Below are 27554 nucleotides of genomic sequence, written 5' to 3'. Positions count from 1 at the left end.
CCTAGGGTTCTGGGTCATGCCCCAGGGACTATTAATCATACAAAAAAAAGTTCTTAAAAATTGTCATTTTTGATAGAGAGCCAATTATTGAAAAAATAAAGAGATTTCTTTGGATTTAGTGTCTGGGGGGTCTAAAAAGTGTACCTGTGACGTTTCAGCTCTGTAGCATGTCCAGAACCAGAAAAAAAAAGATTGTTTGTATTAGAATTGCAGTAGAGCAGGCATAGGGCTCCGCTATTTTCACGCCGTTTTTGTTGCAGGCGTTTATTGGGCTTTTTTGTGGACGTCTTTGGAGGCAGGCATGACATCTGAACTTCTGTGTAGGGGTATATATACACACACACATGTATGTATATATACACATACACATATATAGGTGTGAAAGTAGCAGAACCCTATGCCTGCGCTAATGAAATTATTTGCAGGCATAGGGCTCCGCTCCTATCACACCTATATGTGTGTATGTGTATAAATACATATATGTGTGTGTGTGTGTGTGTGTATATGTACTCCTGTACAGAAGTTCAGATGTTATGCCTGCCTCCAAAGACGTCCAAAAAATGCCCAAAAAAAAAAACGCCTGCAACAACACACCAAGTACCTGATAATTTACCAGAAATTCAGTGAGCTCCAAACTAATAGTGAGCTGACAACCCTGCCTCTACTGCACTGAAATTTTTTGCAGTGTTGTCAGTCCTACCTAGTTCTCTTTTGCTGGACTACAGAACAACTCCCCCTATCCTCATCTACATTGCGTAAGGAAGATGTGTTCTCTAATTCAGAATAGAGAAGTAGGTAGGGTTGACAACGCTGCTTGGGACGTTCAGTGCGGTAGAGGTACTGTGTTGTCATCTCAAACAGGAAGCCAGGAGCACACTGTATTTTTCATTACTTTTAGTATTAATGTTTTTTGTTCAGAAATAAACTTTCAAGTGTAAATTAATCTACAGCAATATTTAAAAAAAAAAAAACCCTAATGCAATTCCATATCCTCTGATTATTAAGTACCAGTGCTCCTCCTGTTTCCCATTACACATGCAGCTGCTGGGGGGCCACTCCCCAAAAACTGCTGGCCCTTATATCCCCCCCCCCATTCTACCATTTGCAGGATGGGCTAGACATTTTAATTGTGAATCCTAATGTGACTGGGCCACTGGGCCAATAAAACGCTCTCGTCTGCTCCAGCCAAGCCCAGTAGCAGTTCCATGCCATTGAAACTGCTGTGTGCCTGTGCAGTGTGCTCTGTTCTTCTTTCTTGAAGTTTTAATGGCCCAGCAAATGGCAGAATAGAGGGTTTCAAGGGGCCAGAGGTTTTTGTTTAGAGCCCCCCCCCCCCCCAATAACTGCATATGTATTAGAAGGATGTGCACTTGCATTTAAAAAAGGAGGCATGCTGGTATGTATGATTCAGAGGCTATGGAATTGCATAGGGGGATTTTGGGAAAATCTTACTTAAAGTTAACTTACACTAAAAAAATGTATTCTAAGCACCCATCCACCTCAGCATCTGAGCTTTTATGGGACTAATAGATACAGGGCTCTGGTGCAAAGCCTAAACTAGGCCTCCTAATATATAATAAAAGCATTTTAGCCTCGCCCATATAGCCATTGAGGACTTAATCTTTAGTAATACCTGGAAAAATGTCACCATTATTAGTTTTTTAAGCCTGCTATAGGCTCAAACAACAGATAAAAAGACAGTGATATAAAATGTGATGAGAGTGCACATACGGTAAATAAAAGGAAGTAGCAGTCATAGTTGAGCACACCAAACTCATTGTCCCAGTAGTAGCTTCTCCCTATATGCCCACATATTTACTTCCTAGGCTTGGAGACATGTTTTTACCCACATTGTGTGTGAAATAATATGCCTCCTATTTCTTACATGTGACGACACTATATAAATAATAACAGCACTAATATGAAAAAAAGTGAGATACAGAGTAGAATCATTTGTTTGACTTGGGGGACACCTAAACATTATTCAATTTTAGCCACACTATTTCTCCTATGTAGATAAAAAAATAAAAACCCATAGAATACAAAAATATACACTATATTTCTATGGTCCATCTCCTTGGTTGATTTTAGTAATAGGCTAAGTAGTGTAGGGGTGTCCCATCATCAAAAAAACCAAAAACAAACTCAAATTACTTTATCTATACAACGTTTTAATACTATAGAATTTATAAATATATATATATATATATATATATATATATATATATATATATATATATTGAATTGGTGAGGAGGGAGTTAGGACAGAAAATATGGCAAATTAAGACTCCATTATTGTAAATCTGGCCCAAAGTATTCTGTTTAAAAATTCCTATAAAGTTATGAAGAACACCGTGTACCATATTCCAGAATTCACTAGATGAGCTGAGTTAAATATTTTTTTAAAGTATATGTCTGTAATATGATAGATGAATCAGCCTACAAAACTGTTAGATGGTCAAAGAATATATAAGAATAAGTGTGACCAGGTGCTTCACAGAAAAGAGTCCTTACAGAGATACTTTGATCCATTCAAATACATTGAATGTCAAACTGATCTTGTGTAGAGCCTTGGAAGAGATAATCAATGTCTAGCATGCACCAGTCATACATCTCACAGTGAAGAATGTATTTGGCGCGCCAAAAAGTCTCACAAGCACATATTGAAATGGCACAACATTCACTTCATAAATGTATGCTCTAAATCAAGTTGCACAATCAACATTTTCTTGATGTTTTGATAGTATATATGACACAAACAATGCTCAATCTTAATTACTGCCACATTCTTTTTATAGGACATGCTGTAACACCTCCAATTTTGGTCAGTAACTTTTCTGAAGTGAGCCAATTCCCATAGCATCCTAAACCATTTCTTTAGTTACTACCTACCTACATTGGAAAATGTTTATCCTCAAACATCTCCACATCCATATTTGCTCCTTTCAGTTGCATCTTCTTCTTTGCATCTTCTTTGTATCATCACTATCAGCTACTAAAGTGACCAATTACTCTCTCCAAAACTCTGCTTGACTGCCCTTGGACTGAATTTAATTGCGCGTTTGGAATACATAGCAACATGGTCAAAGTCAACAGATGTCTTCCTAATTTAAGCTCTTGTAGTATTGATTTTACTCTTCAAAATGGTGTTCTGCAAGTTATCATCATTACTTTTCATGGACAAATTTTTATTTTCTTTGGTGGTTTAACTTTGTAGATATACTGCATATCTGTCGTAGATGAGTGAATAAATGCATGAATCTCAACAGATCTCTTTAATTTGTTGAAATTAGATTTTGGTATATGGATATAGATGTCTCTAATTTTTTTGAGGGACATGCCAACTGGATTATTAATCTGAGCTTGATGGACTTTGAGGTCTGTGAATGGATCTACATGCAGATCGTTTTGTTCATTTTTACTGTCAGCTGTTATATCTAGTTCAAGCTATCTATCTATCTATCTATCTATCTATCTATCTATCTATCTATCTATCTATCTATCTATCTATCTATCTATCTATCTATCTATCTATCTATCTATCTATCTATCTATCTATCTATCTATCTATCTATCTATCTATCTATCTATCTATCTATCTATCTATCTATCTATCTATCTATCTATCTATCTATCTGTCTATCTGTCTATCTGTCTATCTGTCTATCTATCTATCTATCGATCTATCGATCTATCGATCTTTCTGTCCTCTCTTTTTCAAAGTTACTGTCTGTGTTTTCATTAGAATTCCTGGATTTAGAAATGATTACCATGTGAAATGCTAGTTACCGCTGAAGCTCCTAAAGCTTTGCTCTCTTTTGTGACAATATCACAGTAGAGATTTAGCTATCTGTGACTTATTGGGCACTTTGCTAAGTGCTACAGTGTGACCCAGAATGTGTTTATTTCTGACCATGTTGAGAAAGGGACAAAAAGATCAAGAAAAAGAAAAGAACCCACTACGGTGTGCCTTATAAAACCGTAATTTCCCAAAAGGCAGTTGTCCAGAATAGTAGTACCTAATGTGTGTATTGTTAGAACATTTTCAGCACTTCCATTTTAAAAAGTGCTTAGGAAAAATTATTTTTGACTCATGTGACAACAAATTAGTTTTAGTCAGAATGTATAAAAGGTTAGATTGGAGGTAATTTTGTAATGAATTTGTAACTGTAAATTAGTTTCCATTTCTCCCTTATATACTTTTTGGGAATGACAGTAGTAGTAGTAGAAGTAGTAATATATGCATTTATGCAGGTATTGTGTAATGGGTGTAATGAATTGTGTATTGTTTTAAATAAAATCACTCAAAGCATAATTTTGTTGTCTGGTAACTTTAAGAAAATTAATTCTGAAATGTTGTTAAATAAAAATTTTTTTCTGAGAGACATGGAGACTGCTATTGCTGATACCTCTTAATGAAAATGCTAGTTACTCGGCGGCTGTCATTTTGCCTCTCTAGGTTCAAAAATACGAAGAAAATTAAAATTTTCAGGAGGGGGGGGGCCAGAAATAGCAGCCTCCTAGTATCTCTCGGCAAAGGTTTACTTTAAAGACAACTGTACCTTTGGTACAATTATTATTTTATCATTTGCTTTCACCCACCTGAGTTCTGCCTACATGGACAAACCTTCTTCCTCGTTCCAGTGATCTTCGCTGTGCAGTCCTGCCTAATTCCATACAGCCTTTCTAGTAAAAATATCCTCTTTATAAGTGTGCATGCATGCTGTTGCTACATGGGTAAACCAGTCTTTCCTGGAACACTGGAGGCTTACCCATAGGAATGAATGAAGCTTTAAGGTGCATGCACACTGGGAGGAGGACCAATCATAGATGTTTTTTGCTGGAAAGGCTGTGCGGCATCAGGCAGGGCCACATAGCTACTGTATGCCTTCCCCCATTGTTTCCCCCAAGGTAATGTAATAAAGCATATCTAGCATGCAGGCATTGCCATGGTGCAATTATGCCTTAAAGTTAAATCTGTGGCCAGTCTATAAATATTCTATAATTCAAATAAGTATTTTTAAAGAGACACTTACCTGTCCGGTCAGGGCCCATTCACACCTTTGTAAGTTGGTGTTTTTTTATTTTTGCCTGATGTGGTTTTCTATTGAAACCAAGAAAGCACATCAAAACATAAAACACATATCAACATGTTTTATCCCTGTGGATGGATTAATCAAAGGAAGATTTTACTGCAGCTCTCCGGTGTGCTAATCGATTTGTGTGGACTCAGGTTTCAACATTAGTGAGGCTGATGATCTGGCACCCGATTGTCTGCTCCCATCTGATACTTGCTGTTAGGTTATAGCACCACCCCTCCCTTCCTTGTCAGTGCCCATCAATGCAAGTCATAATGCATGTCAGCACATTGGCATGCATTGATTTATGCCTTGATTTGCTCATGTTTTTTTGTTTCCAAATGCTTTTCATGTAAGTTTTTTAAATTTAATTTTAAACATACAAATCCTGCAATGTGGACTAATCACATTGAGGACCTCCACGGCTAAGACGGGCAGTAATACAACCTAAAAAGACGCCATGGAGTTGATTTACTAAAACTAGAGAGTGCAAACTCTGGTGTAGCTCTGCATAAAAACCAATCAGCTTCCAGGTTTTTTTTTTGTCAAAGCTTAACTGAACAACCTGAAGATAGAAGCTGATTGGTTATTGAGCACAGCTGCACCAGATTTCACACTCTCCAGTTTTAGTAAATCAACCCCCATGGGTCTAATAGTTCCAACAAGAACAATTACTAAAGAAAATAGTACTATGCCAATTTGCACTTATATCTTGACATATTGCAAGTCCATATTAGCTTGACCAATACAATCAATGACGGAAGTAGAGGTCCCCTCCCGGCTTGTGTTTTATTGTGCATTACAACTAATGTTGAAATGGGTTTTGATCTGTTTCCATTAATTTCAAGAAAAACTCATCACATACAAATGTAAGAATCCAAGGGTCTATTTACACATAGGCATTTCAAAGTATGCATTTTAACGCCCCTCAACCTAAGTGCACAGATTGGCCATGGCTTTTTTGCTTTTTCACATCCATGTTAGGACCTAAAATGCACTGTCTGTTTCATAATGCCTTGACATGTGTCAAAGGCAAAGCCAGTACATTGTTGGCAGTGCAAGGAAAGTTGGGAAAAGTTCTCATTTTAGGAACAGCAAGGATCATAGCTTTGAATCAAGAAACAGGGATTTTTTTAAATGACTATATAATTATGTATTGTTTATGTAGGCAAGTAAAAAAATGCAGCCATGCTTTGTGATCTATCCCCGTGGAACAGCTTACCCTGGTTACATCTGGAAACTTATCTCATTTTGCTACCGTTTGTGTTTGTGGTTAATATTTTGCAGCTGGTTATTTTAATGGTACTTAAATTGCTTATTTTATCTGTTACTTTTAATATAAGGATGTACTTGGAGTGGATTCATTTTAGCTTTTCCTCTGAATTCTCTCTCATGGTGCTCAGAAGCTTTGGAACACTCACTTTAGCCATGAAATATTTAATCACCCAGTCTGTATGCTCGTTATCATCTTTAGGTAATCTTGCATTAATAATCCAATGTCATTAATCTGCACCTAATGGCTTTGAAATACATGCTCGATGGGGCTGCTTCAGTAGCAAGTCACACTTTGCCAAGAGAAAAAGACAGGAAATTAGACATTACAGTCTTTGTGTTATATTTTTAATCACACTTCAACAAGCAAATAAAGAAAGATAGTAAATGTTATTCCTAAGCGTAGTTCATGCTGTGCTTTGTGTGTTTTTCATGGCAAGCAGAGACATTTTGACACTATATGACTGTATATGTATTACTGTGATGAAAAATAAAGATAAAATAAGTGAAGTCTGTGTGCTTAATGAAATGTGCCAATCATAATCTCTTTCACCCTCATGTAGAAAGCTGAAATTCTCTTACCACTCTGATTAAAATCCTCAACTCTGTGTTGCTGCTTAGCAGTAGGAAATGTGCTTGGGGGTCCTCAAACTTTTTAAATAAAGGGCAAGGGTCTGTCCATTCGACTGTTAGGGGCTGGACTAGAGTAGGAGTAGGAGTAAAAAAATGTCCTAGTCTTGGATGTCATTGGAAGTAAAAATAAATGCCCTTGTCAAAAAGGTCAGGGGCATTAAAAAATGCCTGGTTTTGGTGGCCAGTTAGATTAAAAAAATAGTTCCTTTGTCAACAAATAATGGGTGTCCTTGCTTTTGTGGGCAAAAAAATGTCTCTGCATTGGTGGTCAGTGAGAGTAAAAATTTGTCCTGGCATTGGTGGTCAGTGGGAGTAAAAAATGCCCCAGTAGTAGTGGGGGTAAACATAAAGCCCCAGTGTCAGTGGGGGTTAAAATATCACCCAGAATCACTGAGAATAAAAAATAAAAAATCCTGGTGTCAGTGGTCAGGTTGTGTAAAAAAAAATCCTCATTATTGGTGTCAGTGGGAGTAATATATTCCCTGTTATAGGTGTCAGTGGTAGTAATAAATGACCTATCATTGCTGTCACTAGAAATAATAAAATCCTGGAGTAAAAATGCCCCTTCATTGATGTCATATCCTGTGCTACTGCTTGTAATGACATCATGACTGTGACTATACAAGCACTGTCGGGCAGGATATTACCCCAGCTTTTAGTGCCTAAGACAGATTGCTCAGTGCTGGCACCTGCTGACACTTTTTTATTCAATGGCCTTCTTTGGCTTGCAAAGAGCTGTATGCGGGGCCTACTCAACGCAGGGGCTGATAAACGGCAACCTGTAGATTTAGGGCTGCCGTGCTAGCTTATACTTGATACTTTTACTAAAACTGGTCACAAAAATAGCAATCTGATTGTACAATCCTTTTTCGGCCCTTTCACATGGCTTTACAGTCAGGTCTGACTGTCAGCTTTTCAGGTGGACTTGTGTCCAGTTACAACTGCCTACCTCCAAGTCAATCCAGGTCCGGAAAAAAAACACAAAAGGGACTGTGTATTTTTACCCAAACATGGCAGGTCAAAGATAGCCTGATGTAAATGGACACAAGTCTGGTTACATCCGGCTGCCAATAGAGCTATTACAAGTCTGCCCCCATCTGCTATGTAAATGTGGACACAAACTGCATGGGCACAGATGTCAAAATTCTGACAACTGTCCTGTTCAACTCCAATTCAGCAGGGGATCAGCTCATGGATCCCTGGCTAAACAGAGTGGAGTAGCTCCTTGTGAAAGGGCCCTTAGCGGTACTAACAACTATGTGGCATGGGACCCTACCTTGTTTGGATATACTCTGAATGAAACAAAACCTGAGAAATGTAATTGTAATGTAGATGGCTAGCTTTATAGCCTACTGGAATGGACAGAAATCAACAAGTTAGTTATTCTCTTGCACAACTCAGCTGTTGGTAAATTAAAAAAAAAAATTATAGATTGCAGTCCATAGTGTGATGCTTGTTTAAGCCTTAAAAAATTAAATAATGATCTAAATAGATTAAAGATCTATAGTCACAAGGATTGCATGAGGACTTGAGGGCATACAATGCGATTAGAAGAGAAGCGTTTTGACCTCAGGCACCGCAGGGGGTTTTTTACTGTTAGGGCTACAAGATTGTGGAATTATTTACCACAAGAGTTGGCTTCTGAGGGCTACAAGATTGTGGAATTCTCTACCACAAGAGGTGGTTTCTGCGGGGACTATGGCTACTTTCAAAAGACTCTTGGACGTACATCTCAAGGATCAGAACATTAAGGGGTATGAGAGATGATTACGGCCACGCGCGCCTACACAGGTTGAACTGGATGGACTGTTGTCTTTATTCAACCTCAAATATTATATAACTATGTAATTAATATCCAACCTTTAAAAACTTTATCCAATAGTCAAAGATCAGTTTTTTAATAGCCATCTTTACCATAAAAAGATGAAAGAAAGCTACTGTGCACTATCACAGTTTTCACCATGTTACTAATTTAAAGTAAAACTCCAGAAAATGCAAAAGTTTTAGCGGAAATGAAGGAGTTCTGTAAAAAAAACGGCACAGTTTTTTTTAACACAGCTTCTGGGGTTTATTTACTTAATGCCAATTGGCTGTTTGCTTTGCAAGGGAAATAACCCTTGGCTTAGTGAATGAGGTGAAGCTCTGCTGACTTCTATAATAAAACCAAACCATGTGCAAACAAAATAACTTTTTTATTTTATTTTATTTTATTTTTCCTGTACATGATTTTAAAATAGCACCAGGAGTCAAGTAAATTTGATTAAGACCCAATGTAATTTTTTATTTTTATTTTATTTATTTATTTTTTTGCTGTATGGGTTCCCTCAGGAAGATTTCCCTTCTCTTCCTTTCTTAGAAACACAATAGGAAGTAAGGAATTATTTTTAAAGTAAAGGGCAATCCTATCTTACACAGCTGTCACTAGAGGAGGTGTCCCCATTGGAAGATTCCCCCTAACCTTCTGCTTTTGTGACAACTCTAAAAACCCACAGGGGGTTCCATATTTTCCCACTTCATCCTGAACTAAAAAAAAAATAATGTACAAAAAATCGGGGGTTGGAGGCACTTAGGACTTTCATGGTATGGTATGGATGGATTATACAGAATCGTTTTTTTTTAAAAAGATATACAAAATGTATTAATAACAATATTACATGAAACAACGTCCATAAAGAGGGAAACATAATGTAACAAAGTATGTCAGCCAAACACAAAATATAGCCAACATAGCATAAAAAGTTAAACAGTATCACACTTCCTCCACTTGGGTAATGAGTGGGGTGTTCCAATTTGGGTGACCCTAGTCAAAAAAAACAATCTTGGATCTCAACTGTACATGTTTCGTGGTGTATCCGCTTCTTCAGGAGTATTCATACGTGGAGAGTGTGTAATCTAGAAGAAAATACAACCATGAATAGTACACAGAAAAAAAAGAAAGGTTATTATTAAAGAATTTTGTATATGTTTTTAAAAAAAAAAAAAAACTTTTTTATATAATCCATACTGTACCATGAAAGTCCTAACTGCCTCCAACCCCCGATTTTTTGTACACTAGATCTCAGAGGGCGCAGGTACTTGTACTTAGGTTTTGTATGTAGCACACATTCTTCAGTAAAAAAAAAAAAAAAAGAAAAGTTTTAGCTTCACATATATTTTATTAGATAAAGCCTAATGTCTTTAGATTAGAGGAACTGACTTTGCCTCAAATTTTTATCAGTCATATTAGATGCTGAAGAAGTTCCCCTACAATTGACAGCTAATCCTAGTGGTTTTTCACATTCACTTGGTTTTTATAACATCCAAATGAAATGGAAATCAGCCATCACAAAACAATTGTATGTAAACGAAATTGATTGTGCAGTGTGCTCCCTGAATACACAGAATGAAAATTGGGTCAGGAGTGCCTGACTCTACGAGAATCGAACTTTGATGGCTATGATTTTATGCAAGAAAATGTAGTACCACGAGTGAGTATTTAGAAAAGCAGCATTCGTATATGTGATGATAATTCAGCCAAGTTCACTTACTTTTTATTTAAATTCTGATGCACCCAGATTCTCCTGAAAATAAAAAGCAGTTTGTATTTTTCCCGATCTTTTGTATCACATGGAATTCATGAACTCTTTAAATGATGCACTTCAAGGGCTATGCAATCAACAACAGTTTGATCTCATTTTTATTCATAACAAAGCCAAAGCATTTTTTTTTTTTTTTTTTAGTTTTACAATCATAGTAAATGAGATGCTTACTGTAAAATTAAGTCATATCTACATCATCCTTGAATTTTTCTTTCCTGGTCAGGTTTTATTCTTTATTTACATAAATAACAATATAGCTAAGATTCGTCTGCAGATACATAGATTTTTTATTTATTAATTATATTATAGTATTTATTTATTTATAAGGAGTTGACAAATTCAGCTACACTGAAGAGTACATTCAACCCTATTGTTTGCATCAATCCAATGCACAAAGGTGTACCACTTCTTCACAAACCCCGACTCAGGGAGGTGACTCCCAGCAGTCACTGGCTGCTCTAAATAGTCCACACTGCTATGTAGGTCCAGGACAAGGGTTGGGCCCTGGGCGCCATAAGGTTATTGTAGGGATGGGGAAGCCTTCCTTCTGTTACTGGGCTGATAGGAGTAGGCTGACCTTGTCCCGGCACTGCTCTTATGATCCAAAGCAAAAGGGAGCCAATCACCATGTAGAAGCCTTTAGTCTAATTTATTTAAACTCTCCAAGATGAGACAATTACTCCTGGTAAAGTACAAGCCCCAATATGCTTTACTCATATCAAAGCTTACTTATAGGATCCATAGTTTTATATATTTATAGGTAACCCTATGAGTAAGTTCCAATAAGAATTAAAGACATTAGGGCTTCTGCTTTATCTGAAGAAATTGTCTCATCTTGGAGAGTTTAAATACATCTAACTAATGGCTTTTACATGGTGAGTGGCCGCCCTTTCTTTTGGATCATAAGAGTGTGGGCTAATAAGTAAGTGTGGCTGCCCCATGTACAAGGCTGATTTTATATATATATATATATATATATATATATATATATAGATATATATATATAGATATATATACAGTATATATATATATATATCTATATTGAAAAGCAAAATGTAGAAATTTTCTTTCAGAGAGAATTTCCACCATTTCCACTAAGTAGACGTACTACAGTATATGTAACTTGAGTTTACCCACTTAAGGACCCCCAAGACAGATATACTGTGGCAGGACGGACCTCCTGTGACCCACTCCCACTGTAATTGGACACATCGCATCCGCCGGGACCCGCCAATTGTTTGGAGGAGAGGCAGAACAACGGTGTGCCTATGTAAGAAGGCAGACTGGCCTTCTGTCAGATAGGAAGATGGAGATCTTGTGTTTCTGCTAAGCAGAAACACGGATCTCTGTCTTCCTCCAGTTAGGCCATCCCAAACACAGTTAGAAAGCACTTCCTAGGAGCACAGTTAACCCTTTGACCGCCCCTGATGTTAACCCCTTCCCTAAAAGTTTCATTAGTACAGTGACAGTGCATTTTTTAGCACTGATCACTGTATTGGTGTCACTGGATCACAAAAATTGTCACCTAGTCTCAGATTTGTCCTTGCAATATCGCAGTCCCATTAAAATGTAAAAAATGTAAATTCCATAAATTTATCCTAGAGTATGTAGACACTATAACTTTTTAGCAAACCAATCAATATACACTTATTTGAATTTTTTATACCAAAAACATGTAGCAGAATACATATTGGCCTAAATCGATGAATAAATTAGATTTTTTACATTTTTTTATTGGGTATGAGTTATAGCAGAAAGTGAAAAAATTTGTTTTTTTTCCCAAAACTGTTGGACGTGATCAAATACCACCAAAAGAAAGCTCTATTTGTGGGGAAAAAAGGACATACATTTTATTTAGGTACAGCATCGCAAGTCCACTCAATTGTCAGTTAAAGTAACGCAGTGCCCAATCGCAAAAAAAAATGGCCTGGTCATTAAGGAGGTAAAACCTTCCGGGGCTGAAGTGGTTAAGTGAGCCTGTGCCCAGATTATGCACACTAAAGTATTTATATTTTCTGAACAGACATTAAAAGTACTTTTAAAACAAGTCCTCATTCACCACTGTATCTATAAGCATTTTAGAGAAATTAGTTCAAGTTTACAACAGAGTCAGAGAAATTTAGGGCTCACGCATAGGGGCGCTGAGCCATACCTGGTAAAAATCAAGCATATCTCTGATCCTGGGAGTGACAGGTGGTTGTCTACATTTGTGTGCACAAATCAATGACAGGCTTTGGCTGTATGTTGGTATTATTGGCCATGCTAAGACAGCTGACCAAAGTTCAAAAGTGCTTGCAGTTGAATAATTTTATTGTCAATGGAGGACAGACAAATGGCCAAATTAGTTTACCATCTCTGCAAACAGATTAGCTGCAATCCCAAGCTTGACCTGAACCCAAAGCTCATCGCTATTTTTGATCCTGCCAGACATCCAGTGCTGTCCTTTGTCCTTTACACTCTGCAATGTTATCTTAAAGTTGAACTCCAGGAATTTAGTAATTTTCTAAAATGTTTACAAAGTGGCTGAAATGCATGCCACCTCATGGGCTTACCTCTTTAATTTATAATTTTTGCTTTCACTAAATGCCAGCAGCATAACTACTGCTATACTTCCAGTGCACTTATGCTGGACTTTCTAGTCCCAGCTCCTGCAGCTGCAGAGTGTTTTGCAGCCATTATGCCCATCCTACCCCCCTTCCCATCAAATCACAGAGCGCTTTGTATTTTGTGAACCCATTCACAAAATATAAAGCCTTCTGTGAATGGCCAGCAGGGGGAAGGTATGAACAGATTTGCTGCTGAAGGGGAAGGCAGTGCCTTTCAAGCCAGAGCAATGGGAGCATAGTGATAGTTGTACTCCTGGCCCTCAGTTAAATTGTCAGATGTAAATTAAAGTTCTAAGTCAATGAGGTGGCATAGTAAGCCAGCAGATTCTACAAAGTAGCTGAATTTAGCTTTAAACTGTTTTTTTCAGCCTTGCACAGGTCACTTCTATGATCTACAGAACAGCTTCCCCCCATGTCATGGAGATAAGGAGAGGGGGAGGTAATCTTCTCTATAGATACAATACAGTTAGTTAGGATTGTTTCCCTAAGGCAGAAAATCTGTTACTTGTAGGATCATCAGGTAAAAATAAAGGGAAAAGGCCTGGAAAAACTGGACTAGCTACAAAAATGGAGAGCTAGAACATGTCAGGTTGATGTTTTTTTATGCAAAAGTACTTAGGAATATTCAGGATGCACGTTTGAAAATATGTATTGTGACTTCACTAGGCAACGTACTACTAGAAAATAGATGGCTAAGAGAATACATGGAAGTTGTTAGTGATCACAAACCAACAACCTGGACTTGGATGGATGTTTCTTAAAAATAAGCTGTTTACCTTTGAATTTTATTCATAGAAAACTAATCACCAATCACGTTTCATTTATTTTAGGTGTTATTTATAAATAGCATTCTTCTTATCCTATGATAGAAATTATTCCAAAAACCATAAGCAGACGTCTTTGATGATGTTCTGCCTTTTTAGTTTGTAATAACAAATTAGATTGTCTTTATACTTGTGACTCTTCAGTATGGATTTTTTATATGTGACTTTCTTGTTGTGTTTTTTCCTTCCATTTTATTTTGAGTCTGTTTATCTAATTTTGTAGTCTAACTTTCAAGGACAGATTAGATTGTGTGAAGAGGAAAAAACGTTGTTATTTTTCTGTTTACATCTTTCATCAGAAGAAGATCAGCGCCAAGGACAACTATTTTAGCTTTACTAGGTTTTTAATTCAGTTACCTCTGTTTTCTTGGAGTAGTATACTATGAAACTTTTAGGCACCAACCTGTTCTGGCTTTCCCAGAAAAATCTAAGATTACTCATTATTGTAAACATTAGGCTTCCGATATATTGCAGTTATGAAGATAAGTACTGATAGACCTTTGGAAGAGTTCTGCTACATTTTAATTTAGAAGTCAGTGTACTTATAAGCAGCTCTGTAGGCCTTCATGTTGCTAGAGAAGTAAGCATAAATAGGCTTCAGAGTAATGAAATAAATATACACTATATTGCCAAAAGTTTTGGGACGCCTGCCTTTACACGCACATAAACTTTAACTTTAATAGCATCCCAGTCTTAGTCCGTAGGGTTCAATATTGAGTTGGCCCACCCTTTGCAGTTATAACAGCTTCAACCCTTCTGGGAAGGCTGTCCACAAGGTTTAGGAGTGTGTCTATGGGAATGTTTGACCATTCTTCCAAAAGCGCATTTGTGAAGTCAGGCACTGATGTTGTATGAGAAGGCCTGGCTCACAATCTCCACTCTAATTCATCCCAAAAGTGTTCTATCGATTGAGGACTGTGCAGGCCAGTAAAGTTCCTCCAACCCAAACTTGCTCATCCATGTCTTTAGGGACTTTTTTTGTGCACTGTTGTTCAGTCATGTTGGAACAAGAAGGGGCCATCCCCAAACTATTCCCACAAAGTTGGGAGCATGAAATTGTCCAAAATGTCTTGGTATACTGACACCTTAAATTTTCCCTTTACTGGAACTAAGGGGCCAAGCCCAATCCCTGAAAAAACAACCCCACACTATAACCGCCCCTCCACCAAATGATTTGGATGGTTGGCCCAATATTTTTGGCAATATAGTGTGGATGAGCGAGTTTGGCCTTGGGGACACTCTCCTAAACCTTGTGGACAGCCTTCCCAAAAGAGTTGAAGCGGTTATAGCTGCAAAGGGTGGGCCAACTCAATATTGAATCCTACGGACTTAGACTGGAATGCCATTCCATTTCATGTGCGTGTAAAGGCAATATAATGTATGTCTTGTTGGAAATTGCTAAAGCAAATACATGAAAGCTAATGTCTACATTTAAACTCATTCCATGATTCAATGCAAATCTGTTTTTGTACGGATGGGTTTACTTACCTTTGTAATTCAAGATAGGACATCTATGTTTCACCACTACATCTTTAAACAATAAAATAAAAATTCACCTCCCTCAGCAATATAGAAAATATATTTTGTAATAACAGGTGGGACTGTTGTGTTTCCTGTGGTATGTCTGTATTTCAATACAGTGTTTTAGAGTGTGACCTCTTCATTATGTGCTAGTGGTTTGGATGCAGTTATTACGTATTATGAATATTTTTTAGTCTTTTTTGGTCTGCATCTAATTTCCCAAGATTACATTATTACGGGCTGTGGAGTAGTGGCAAACCATCGACATGTGCACAAATTGGGCATTCTACTACTATACTGTTTATTTTTTAAAAGGAAACTACATGATTAAGGTTAAAGTGAAGTTTCAGAAGTATGGTGTTTTCATATTCTTAACAAAAAGTAAATAAACTTTAAAACAAGCTCTCACAGATCTCCTTATAGCTGCAGACACTTTGGAACAATTAATTCTCAACATTCACAGCTGTCTTTGGCTGTCTTAGACTTAGGCCTAGAACAAGGATGTCGATCAGGAAAACTAACACTCTTGATGGGTCAAGGTCTCATAAAGTCCCGAAGCCTCTGGATCAGAATTACAGCCAGTGAACTGGTAATTTCCAGAACAGAGGTCAATTTCCAGGACACCTTCCATTTGTTCTATTGGATGGTGGTTTACTTTAAATCAGTAAGTTGTAGGCTAGATAAATACATCATATGAGAGTAACTTTTCAAAGTGGTGAAAGTGTAACAAAACTCAAAACTTTTTTTCTTTTCATTTTGAATAAAGTAAGGGAAGGTTATAACCCCTGTCAGAGTTTTTTTGTTTGCCATCTGTGTCCTATTGGGGAGATGTTCCTTCACTTCCTGTGTCATAGCCAAAACAGGAGTGAGAGGAAATCCCTCCAAAGTGAAGGAATCCCGGTGTGTCACCAGGGTCAACAGAGCTAGCATCCCCATTGGAAGATTTCCTCTCTATTAGTGTTCTGATGTTAACCCAAAATGTGGGATTTCTTTTCACTTTATTTGCGATGATAATGGTAAACAGGAAAAATAGAAAGGGTCAATCTCCCTGGTGGGGCACAGACAGCAATAAAAATTGACAGGTGTCCTAATTCCTTTCTAATTTTTCCAAAACTAAAAAAAAGTTCTGCCTTTAGTTACACTTTAAAGAGAAGGATTCCTTTTGTGTCTGAAAGAGAATAAAAAAGAAAACATTAAATAGTAAAAATCCAAATGTATGGTTTAAACCTGCTCTAAACCTATACTTTACAATTACATTCCATCTGGAAAATTATCAAATTAAATGGGGCTCTATGCGCTGTGTCACATTCCTCTACCCACTTGAAAGTGCAAAAATTATATGTCATAAATGAATGGATTTCCTGACTATACAGTATGCGAAAATGGAAAACAGATGAATTGCAAAAAGCGTATTATACTTTTGGCTTCAGCTTGAATAAAATTCTTAGTTGTGTGCATATGTGAAACAATCTGAACACACATTTAGTAAACCAAGAACAAAATGATAGCAATATTAAACATTTTCTGTAGCATTGTATAACATGTAATGTGTTCTGTTATAGAAAGAGTTTAAAGGGATAGTCCACAAAAAAAATGACTCACCCTATTTAGCCTACTCATATATCCAGGCCCCTGCTTAGGTCATCCCCCTCCACCTGCAAAAGGAATGTCGATGAGAAATATGTACATGGGTCCTCTTTGGCTTGGGTATGGAAATGCCACAATGAGTGACAATAGAAGCCTAACTAAAAGTATTAATTTGCAAGACACAAGATGATATCCTGTGCACTATCTAGCCTTGAAGGCCCAGAATCCTTTGTATGTGTTTATTAAAATATTCAACATTGATAATAAAAATAATTTATAAAACAGTCAACATTAGAATCGGTATTTGTTATTGGGGCCAGCAAACTGACAAAATGTAGTCACCCCAGTAACAGTATATACCAAAATAGTCCAAAAAGAAGAGGCATGTGTCAACCAATTGCATATAATATATACAATATTTTGTATGCATACAAAATATACTGACCACATATAAAGTTATTATTAGATATGATACATTTATTTCTGTCCATAATGACCAGTATCTCCTTATGTCCCCTAGCCTTTTCTTAGGTCTGATCCCCAACTTCTAGTACTAGCTCTAAATGTATTTACTGTGCGGCCCATTCACCAACTAACTCTAGCTCGTGCTGAGATTTAACATTGGATAAAATAGACTTAGCACAGTGGGACATAAGATTGGAGCACAGAGGCTCATTGGCTAGTACTCTCGCCTTACACTGCCTAGATCCTGACTTGAATTTCCCTTAGGCATGCTGCATGGAATTTGTATGTTCTTCCTCTGGGGGTTTCTCTTGGCTACACTGATTCACTCTCAAAACCACAATGATAGGTTAATTAGCTTGCACACAAGTTAGACCTAGTGTTTGTATATAAGTGTCTCTGTGGCAGAGATATTAGCCAGTAAGGTTCTCAGGGGGCAGGAACAAATCCATATGGTAATATGTATAAATGGAAATAAGTGAGCTGGCCAAAGGTTTGGAAGTTTTGTTGATTTTGACAGCGGTGAAAGATCTGTCCACTCTTATTGCAGTTGGCAAACTCATTGCAACAATTTTACTTAGATGAGTAACTCTTTATCTCCGTGTACAAGTAATGAATGCATTGTTCTTTATTTTGTGGAGAATAAAGGACAATATTTACCAGCTTTTAGAGTTTGCCAGCTATACCTATACGTAGCCTACAACAATCACAAGCATTTGGTTGAACATACACACCTTTTTTTCTCTACAAAAAGTTGAATGGATGTTAAGATTAGGACCTTGCAGTTCATGCAAAGTCTATTTTTTAAATTTGGTAACACAGATATGGACAGATCGGCGCTAGTTCATGGGCAATGACAAGTCCTTTGTGAACTTACGGTGTCCAGTGATTTAGGGCCACCATGAAGAGATAGGTCCACAAGTTTTTAGGCAGCCATCAGCAAATGTGGGAATGACTGAAGCAATTTCCCAAACATAAAAAAAAAGAAACACAGAGGCGCCTCTAAATTTTAAATTTGCACTCCCCTACCTCTTGCTATAAAACGAAGTAAAGGTAAAAAAAAATCTGTAGGGGGTGTTAGATATATTACTTACCTTTCCTCCAGGTACCATAGTGCAGGTAGTGATGTCATTACCCTACTGAAGAGATCCCGGGGAATGCTGAGTACTATAAAATCTTGAAAGGAGATGTTCAAGCACATTTCTGGAAATGTTTTCTCAAAGAGATTTGAGATACTCAACATTCCCAAGATCTCTCTGGAAGAAGGATGACATCATTCTCACATGCGCACCATACAAGCTGGGAAAATTACGTATATTTTAGGAACATTTTCTAACTTTTTTCCCCTACAGGTGCTTTTTGTAAACTTCTACACAGCATTTCATTTCAGCAAGGAAGAGGAGATCTTGGTTTTTAGGTGCAAGGTCTGCTTTCAGAATGCATACTCTAAAAAACAGTTATACAATTATACCCTATTATACACACTATTATTATATATAATGTATAATGCATTTCAGTGCATGTTTTACAGTATACCACATTATAATCCGTGGTTCCAAGTATGGGTTTTATGGTGGTTGTCAAATGCAGAATTATAATATTACTGAAAGCCACATGTTTGTTTGTTCCAAGGTTAGGTTCTTGTGTCAGTTTAAAAAGGCAGTGATCTGACATTCTTCAAGTCTCACAATCCTAAGGATGTTTATTTGGTGGCTGGAAGCAAGAACATTTAAATATAGGTCTACAAAGCATTGTTTGAAAGAATCTGATTGTACTGACAAGGGACTACCCTTTATGATCATACCATTAAAAAAAAAAAAACATAAAATATTGTATATGTTTGCCTTTTGCAGAGCAGAACATTAAAAAACAGAAAAATAAGTGGCAACCATTTCTTAGTTGCAGTAAAAAAAAAATTCTCTTGTTCAGTCCACCTATAGAACAAAACATGCCCCTTACAAAGTAATTTTCTTGTTAGACAAAGTCTAAAATTCACTGGCATCCTGGCACTAAATATGTCTTATCTTAGTCCCTCAATCTCAAGCGAGTAAAAGCAAACACAAGCATGCAAATGCAATTAGCAAGACATATGTTTCAATAAGTTGACATATCAAAGAGCAGCGGAGCTGGTAACTAATAGGAAGCAATCTCTCATCAAGTGTTGATTTAGCACTGTAGGGATACAAGAAAAGAGAGATGAGAAAAGACTTGTTCTAGAAATTAGGAGACTTGCAGAAGTAAAATGTCTGGAGATAATGAGGCACGTGAATGTTTTTTAGCACTTCTTTTTATTTTCGGTGTTGAAAATATTTCTAGGAACAACCAGCAGGAAAGCACAATGTTTTTAAGGAAAAAATATGTGTGTGTATATCTGTGTGTATGCATGTGCATCTATATCTACATACTGATACGTACTGTATATCTGTGTTTGAACTGCCTCTTTACTTAAGTGTGTGAGTATTCTAAAATCATGATATATTTATGTTTTTAATCCTCTTATATCAATGGATCTATTTAGCTGTACAGATACCTATTCACTATATACCTATATTCTACCTACCTAGCCCAAATGGACTTCTAAACACGGCAGAGAACTATTTCTAATGATCATTGCAGTAGGGAGCACTCTTGCATTGTAGTGCTAGAGTTCTAGGTTTAATACTCATCCAGGACACAGATTGCATATGGTTTGTTGTTTTTTTTACCATCTATCCAAAAAAATGGGGTGGCATTTTCTCTGTATGTATGTCTAATGACACCAAAAACACGATCCCTACCAATTTCATATCCCTGCATCATCTTGAACAGTGACTTTATTGATCACAAAATAGCTATTTCTTTAATTAGCTGCTTAGTATTCCTTAACCACTTGCTGACATATACTGCGGCAGGTCGGCTCTGTCCTGCAAAACTACGTACCTATACATTGCCTTATGGTACCGCTAGCGGGGGCACGCGTGCACCACTGGAGGCACACCCATTGGCCACAGGGGAGGCCAATTCACAGGTCTGGCAGCCGTGGTGATTGCTCCCGGGGTCCGGAGATCGCTCCCCATGGAGATAGAACGACGGTCTGCAATTGTAAACACGGCGGACTGCTGGTCTGTCAGTTATGAACACAGGGATCCTGTGTTTCTCCTATTTAGGAACATGGGTCTCTGTGTTCAGGCAGCAAGTCCACCCCCCACAGCTAGAAAGCACCCCCTAGGGACACATTTAACCCTTTGATCGCCCCTGGTGTTAACCCCTTTTCTGCCAGTGTCATTAGTACAGTAACAGTGCAAATTTTTAATATGACTACTGTAGTAATATCACTGGTCCCCCCAAAAGTGTCAAAAATGGCAGTTAGGTGTCCGATCTGTCCGCTGCAATGTCGCAGTCCCACTAAAAACCACTAAATGCCGTCATTACTAGTAAAGATAAATAAAAAAATAAAAATTACATAAATCTTTCCCCTAGTTTGTAGACCTGATAACTTTTGCGCAAACCAATCAATATACACTTATTGTGATTTTTTTTTTACCAAAAATATGTAGCAGAATACACATTGGCTTAAAATGATGAAAAAAATAGATTTTTACATTTTTTTTATTGGGAATGTTATATAACAGGAAGTAAAAAATATTGTTTTTTTTTTTTTCAGAATTGCCGCTCTTTTTTTGTTTATTAAAAATCGCACAGGTGTTTACCACCAAATGCCACCAAAAGAAAGCTCTATTTGTGCAAAAAAAAGGATATCAATTTTCTTGGGGTACAGTGTTGCACGACCGCGCAATTGTCAGTTAAATTAACGCAGTGCTGTATCGCAAAAAATGGCTTGGTCATTAAGGGGGTAAATCCTTCCGGTCCAGAAGTGGTTAAAGAAAGCATACATTTTACAGACAGGACATTTTCCAAATTTTTCTCTAATTTGATCTATTTGTTGTTCCAATAAAATTTGCTGACCGAGTATTGAATGTTGATTTCCACCAAATGATTTTTGTATCAGAGCTCACATTTTCATATTTATATGAAAACATTTATAATATAGCAAAACATTTTAAAAATCTGGCTGTCCAAGTGTAGGTCAAATGGCACAAAAGAGAAAATGTCTCACATTCAACATGTTTGGACTAAGCAAATAGATGTCCAGCTTTACAATTTGCTTAGATGAAAAACGTCCATCTTACTTGATTGCTGTTTTATGTCCAATTTTATAATTGTATTGGTTGTTATGTGGGCACACATGAATAGAGATCGATTCTGTTGCCCACGTATAATGAAAAGAGACATTAATATGAGACCAAATTTGAGACAGAAGTATTTTTTTCTGTTTTAACAGGAAATGGGTATGGCAATCATCGTAACTCACCAGGTCTGCTGGTCTCACCTGGTAACTTGAATAAAAATATGCAAACAAAATCACCACCGCCAATGAACTTGGGGATGAACAATCGTAAACCTGACCTCAGAGTTCTTATTCCACCTGGCAGCAAGAATACAATGCCCTCTGTGGTAAGTTATCATTCTTAATTCCATATTTTGATTATGACACGCTTGTTATTTTTATTTCCACCTCCTAGTATATCTATAGAAGGGTATATTATGTTATGTGGGTGTCTCACTTGGTTGCATCTTGACTAACAGCTCTGAAAGATTAATAATCAGGGTTAGCTGTACATGAATTGAAACTTTGTGTTGTTTTCAGCCATACTGAGTGCCATGTGTTGTCGGAAAATCATGCTGTATGTGTGAGACATTGAGTTATGCCAAATCATAGATCTTCTGCTCCGAATATGGCTGAAAAGAACTCATGCTGACAATGGAAGAGCTTATTCTTTACTCACATGGATAGTCAACTTAAAGTTACTTGGAGATAATATTGTTATTTCCCTCGAATATGCTCTATATTTATTCTGATATTAATTCTAATATACAATATAACCCTAAATAAAAACAACAGAATCTACAAATATGGTCAACACTACTCTCTGTCTATCATGTACAGTATTTGACATTTTAGGTTAAAAGAGGTTGAATGATGCATTCCTCAATAAGGCTTAAATAGTTGGTTCTAAAGCTAGAACTATTTTTTTTGCCTTAACACATTCTCTGCATAAAGTCTGGGGAGAAAAAAAAAACTCCCCCCTGCAAGTTAAAGTCATAATATGCTAGTAGGCATCGCATACGAGCACATTATGAAAGGCTTACCTTAAAATGAAGCCCTCAAGTGGCACAATATAACCTCTGAGAAGGCTTTCATCTTCACCTGGTCTTCCTTCCGGGTTCGTGGGCTCTGGCCATGTGAATGGTTGAGCTGCGGTGACGTCGCTCCAGCGCACGTGCACGGGAGTCACGATTGTAGCACAGCACTCTGAAGGAATGACATACTCATGCCATCTCCTCAGAGCCCAGTGTGCATGTACCTGGCTGCAGAAATACTTAAAATCTGTTAAAGGATGCACATTTAGGAGATATTCCTTGTATCTACAGGTAAGCTTTATTATAAGCTTACCTGTCGGGACAAGTTACCTACGCCACCCCCTGTGTCCAACACTAGGTGGAGCTATGACCTTTGACCTCTGAGCAAAAAACTCCTGACCTTTGACCTTTAGGGTGTGTCCATGACCTGGGGTGGGTCCATGATCCATTTCCTGTGTCAAAACCATCCCCTGTGTCATTACCGGCAATAGGCAACCCTAACCCTAACCCTAACCCTAACCCCTAACCCTAACCCTAACCCCAACCCCAACCCCAACCCCTAACCCCCTTCCCTAAACACTTATCTCAGTCTTCTCTCCCCTCTTTCTACTCTCACTACACTGAAAGCAGCAAGAGTCATTGGGCCCTGTTGCTGTCAGTCAAATCCTGTAGTAGAGGGAAGGGCAGGGACAAACTAAGTCATGGTGTGTGTGTCCATGGATGCACAGAGCTCGGCTCTGGAGAAAGCTCCCATGGATGCCACCATAGTAAGTGTCTTGCTTTGGGGGCAGACACAGAAGAGGCAGAGCCAAGATTGCCAGCATTTTTAGCAATATTTTTGTTATATCGGATACACTAGACTAGAGTATTGATAAAATCCCCAGTTTTAGTTTGTCATCACTTCCAGTCTTATAGACACAACAGGAAATGAATGGAGATCTTTCTTAAGCGAGGAAAACCCCATTCTGAAACAAGTGTACTCTTGGGAAAATTTCTTCTCTATTCCTGTTCTGGTTCTTTAACTATTCCTCAGTTGAGGCAGCAATAAAAACCTTTGCAGAGGTTTTAACCAGTCCATGCTGTATTAGAAATAAAGAAAAGGTTTTGCAATTTGATACGCTTAAAGTGCATGTAGCAACCGATCTTCCCAAACCGAACTTGTATAGTAACATAAAAAGCATATATATTTTTATATATTTTTATTTGTGTACGCCTAGGTATAAAAAATAATACAATATAATATAATATACATATATACTGTAAATATATATATATATATATATATATATATATAGTTTAAATATTTTATGTTTTTAGTCAGGTAAATTTGAAATGTTTTAACTGAATTATTCATATTTACATTGTCATCCAGCCAGTAAAGCTCTGCTGTCCTCTTCATTTTGTCTACCAGCCTGGCTTTTAATAAAACAAAAAAAAATCTTTTTATTAACAAAGTTCAATAGTTCAAGCTCAAGTTTACTCACACACATACACACACACACACACACACACATCTGAAATTGTTAGGGAAGGGACTTTTTCCTGCAATTTATAAAATAAATATTTTTGTATTATTGGTAAAATGTAAAAAAAAAGTTGTAAAACATAAAAAAACAAACAAAAAGGAAATACAATTTACCCAGGGTGCAGGTCCATGACAGCACGGGCTTACAGGAAGGAGGGTAAATTATATTTAACCCTGAACAAAAACAATGCTGGACCCTAAACCCCAAAAAAGAGGTGAATATTGCTGAGTTTTTTTTTTTTTAAAGCAATTAGAAAAAAAAAAATATATATATATATATATATATATATATACATATATTTTAGTCCAAAGGGTGAGGTGCACCACGGCAGTTTAGGCAGGTCCTCCCAAAGGTCATATAAAAAAAAAATGAAAAAGGGGTCGCTGTATATATATATATATATATATATATATATATATATATGTGTGTATATATATATAAAATATTTATATTAGGAGAGAGAAAAAAAAGACAAAGATTTAAATAATAGTTAATTTAATGGAACCTTTGGCTTTTACATAAAATAAAACACAAGTTACACTGGTCAGATCACAATAACTATTCCCCCTGTTGTAACTAACAGAAAGTCACCAGAATGATTTATTTTTGGCCCTTAAAAAAAAAAAAAAAAAAAAATGAACTCTCTACTGGGATTAGATTATTGACCTAAGTGGGTCACACTTCGGCATCCAGGTAGAGTCAGGAGGGGAGGGAGGTTAGTAATATATTTTCTGTATTAATGACAAATGAAAGTAGTGACACAGCGCTGCTGGATGTGCTGAAGAATCGCTGTGCATTTAAAATCTGCAAGCAACATTATATTTCAACTATCATTTCACCTTTATTAATAATGTATCATTACTAATTGTTACTTAATACTCCTTTTCCTTGCTATCAGTCTGAGGATGTCGATCTCCTTTTGGTAAGTGGCAATAAGTGTTTAAGAAGACTTTACTCTTTTACTTTGTGCGCTGTTACTGTGAAGTAAAATATACACAAAGCCAGATTATATTTAAAAGGACTATAACAATTACTAATGTTAGTATTGCTAGTGCTTTCTCGTATAAATTCAAAATTGGAAATTTCCCAGGTTTAGTAATAGGTGCATTGTCATGTCAATGACCAGTTGCTAAAATATGTAGAAACTTGTGTCTTATATAATTTGAAATATTGAGAAAAAAGCAAAAAAAAGCAAAAAAAAAAACAAAACAAAAAAAAAAACAAAAGGATCCTTACTGCCATCTGCTGCTAATCTTATTAACTGCAGCGAAAAGCCATTGTCAAGGTGTCTATTTGCAATAAGTCTAAGCCCAGTCACTGGTAATTTTAATGACATTTTTGCATTAGAATGATAAAGAAACAATGATAGTACAGTATGCATATTTCATCAATTTTCCACATGGTCTGTTTTCAACCCACAATAAAGCAATCTTTACTCGTGGCAAGTTCAATTGCCTAGGAGAAGCTGATGTAATGGGTTGCCATGGCGACACTTGGTCTCTTGAAAGATTGTAAATGATAGGGTTGAAGGAGTTCATGGGAGCCACATGCTAAATGATTAATTTGTATCATGTTGAAGTATTTTTTATTTCTTGAGACAAAAAAAAATAAAAAAAAATAAAAAACCTTATGCACCTGATAAACTTACTAATAATCGTGTTATTCTTTTTTTTTCTTTTTTTTCCTTCTGTGTCTCTCTTAATAGAATCAAAGGATAAACAACTCACAATCTGCTCAGTCACTGGCTACCCCAGTGGTTCCTGTAGCAACACCGACTTTACCTGGGCAAGGGATGGGAGGATACCCATCAGCAATTTCAACAACGTATGGCACTGGTAAGCAGCACTAGAGGAATAGAAAAAAAAAAGCGTCAGCTCTCAGACAACTTTTGATTAGATTTAAAGCATGTGTAAATCTTCTTCATGCCTTTAAGAATTTTAACAGGGCACAGAAAAATAAAAAAAACAGGTATAAAGCCAGCAAAAAAATCAAACAAATATATAAATTTTAGGTGATTTTTTATTTTTATTTTTTTACATGGTCAGCTGACTTCTATGCAGCTCTTACACTTTGCAGGCAGGACACGTGCTGGTGATGTTGTCAGACTATTCTGCACTGTTTTAACAGTGACGCTTCCTGCGGGAGCTGCTGTCACTCAGGCTGTTTTAGCTGCCATCATGAGCTGGTGACTACCAGCCAGGCAGAGCTTGCCATATGTAGGCACAGCATGATTTTATCTAGGCACAGGATCAAGCATGCAAGGGTTACATTGCTTTCATTGCTGTAGATAATGTTGTCACTCTTTACTAGGAAAAAGAAGAAACTGGCAAAATTAATTGTCATTTTACTAGGAAAGAAACGCAGTTTGGAAAACAGGAAGGGCACTAGAACTTTCCTCTTTATCTTAGTAAACTGTTGGTAAAGATTTCATTTTTAGCCATTTCAGCTTTCACATTTGTACACCATCTATGGATCAGAGCCATTTCTGCTGTTGTCCCAGTAATTCAACAATATCTCATTACTTGATAGTAACAAAGTAACAGCGGGTTTACCCTGATGGTCACATTTATTCCACACTCGGTGATGCTTCTCGACGTGTCTCTGGATAGACATGTGCATGCACGCATCTGGCTCCTGTTGCCGTTGTGATATCGGACTATTCGCTGAACTTTTTAGACACACCTTCTTTCTATATATATATATATATATATATATATATATTTTTTTTTATATATATACACACTATATTACCAAAAGTATTGGGATGCCTGCCTTCACACACATGAAATGTAATGGCATCCCAGTCTTAGTCTACAGGGTTCAGTTTTGAGTTGGCCCACCCTTTGTAGCTAGAACAGCTTCAACTCTTCAGGGAAGGCTGTCCACAAGGTTTAGGAGTGTGTCTATGGGAATGTTTGTCCATTCTTCCAGAAGCGCATTTGTATGGTTGGGGACTGATGTGGACCAGAAGGCCTGGCTTGCAGTTTCCACTCTAATTCACCCCAAAGGTGTTCTATTTGGTTGGGGTCAGGACTCTATGCAGACCAGCCATGTTCCTCCACCCCAAACTCGCTCATCTTTGTCGTTATGAACCTTGCTTTGTGCACTGGTCCAAATCATTTGGTGGAGAGGGGATTATGGTATTGTTTTTCAGGGGTTTGGCTGGGCCCCTTAGGTTCCAGTAAAGGGAACTCTTAAGGCATCAGCATATCAAGACATTTTGGACAATTTTATACTCCCAACTTTGTGGGAACAATTTGGGGATGGCTCCTTCCTGTTCCAACAT

At 37.1% G+C, this 27554-nt stretch overlaps 1 protein-coding gene across 11 annotated transcripts in view; it reads left to right on the top strand.

The window, feature by feature from the left end:
* MEF2C (myocyte enhancer factor 2C) overlaps positions 1-27554 on the top strand; it is a 376634-nt gene that overhangs the window by 338619 nt on the left and 10461 nt on the right. For 7 of the 11 annotated variants that reach the window (XM_082261437.1, XM_082261441.1, XM_082261444.1 and 4 more), the window contains 3 exons: positions 21883-22055; positions 25167-25190; positions 25974-26103. In XM_082261437.1, coding sequence (XP_082117563.1) covers positions 21883-22055; positions 25167-25190; positions 25974-26103 — 327 coding nt within the window. The remainder of the gene's footprint in view (positions 1-21882; positions 22056-25166; positions 25191-25973; positions 26104-27554) is intronic. The other 4 variants (XM_082261436.1, XM_082261443.1, XM_082261445.1 and 1 more) reach the window with 1 other exon arrangement.

This window comes from Pelophylax lessonae (assembly GCF_965119305.1).
Source record: "Pelophylax lessonae genome assembly, chromosome: 1".
NCBI classification, from domain to species: Eukaryota; Metazoa; Chordata; class Amphibia; order Anura; family Ranidae; genus Pelophylax; species Pelophylax lessonae.
The sequence above is the reverse complement of the archived record's forward strand: the minus strand, read 5'-3'. Positions and strand labels throughout refer to the sequence as shown.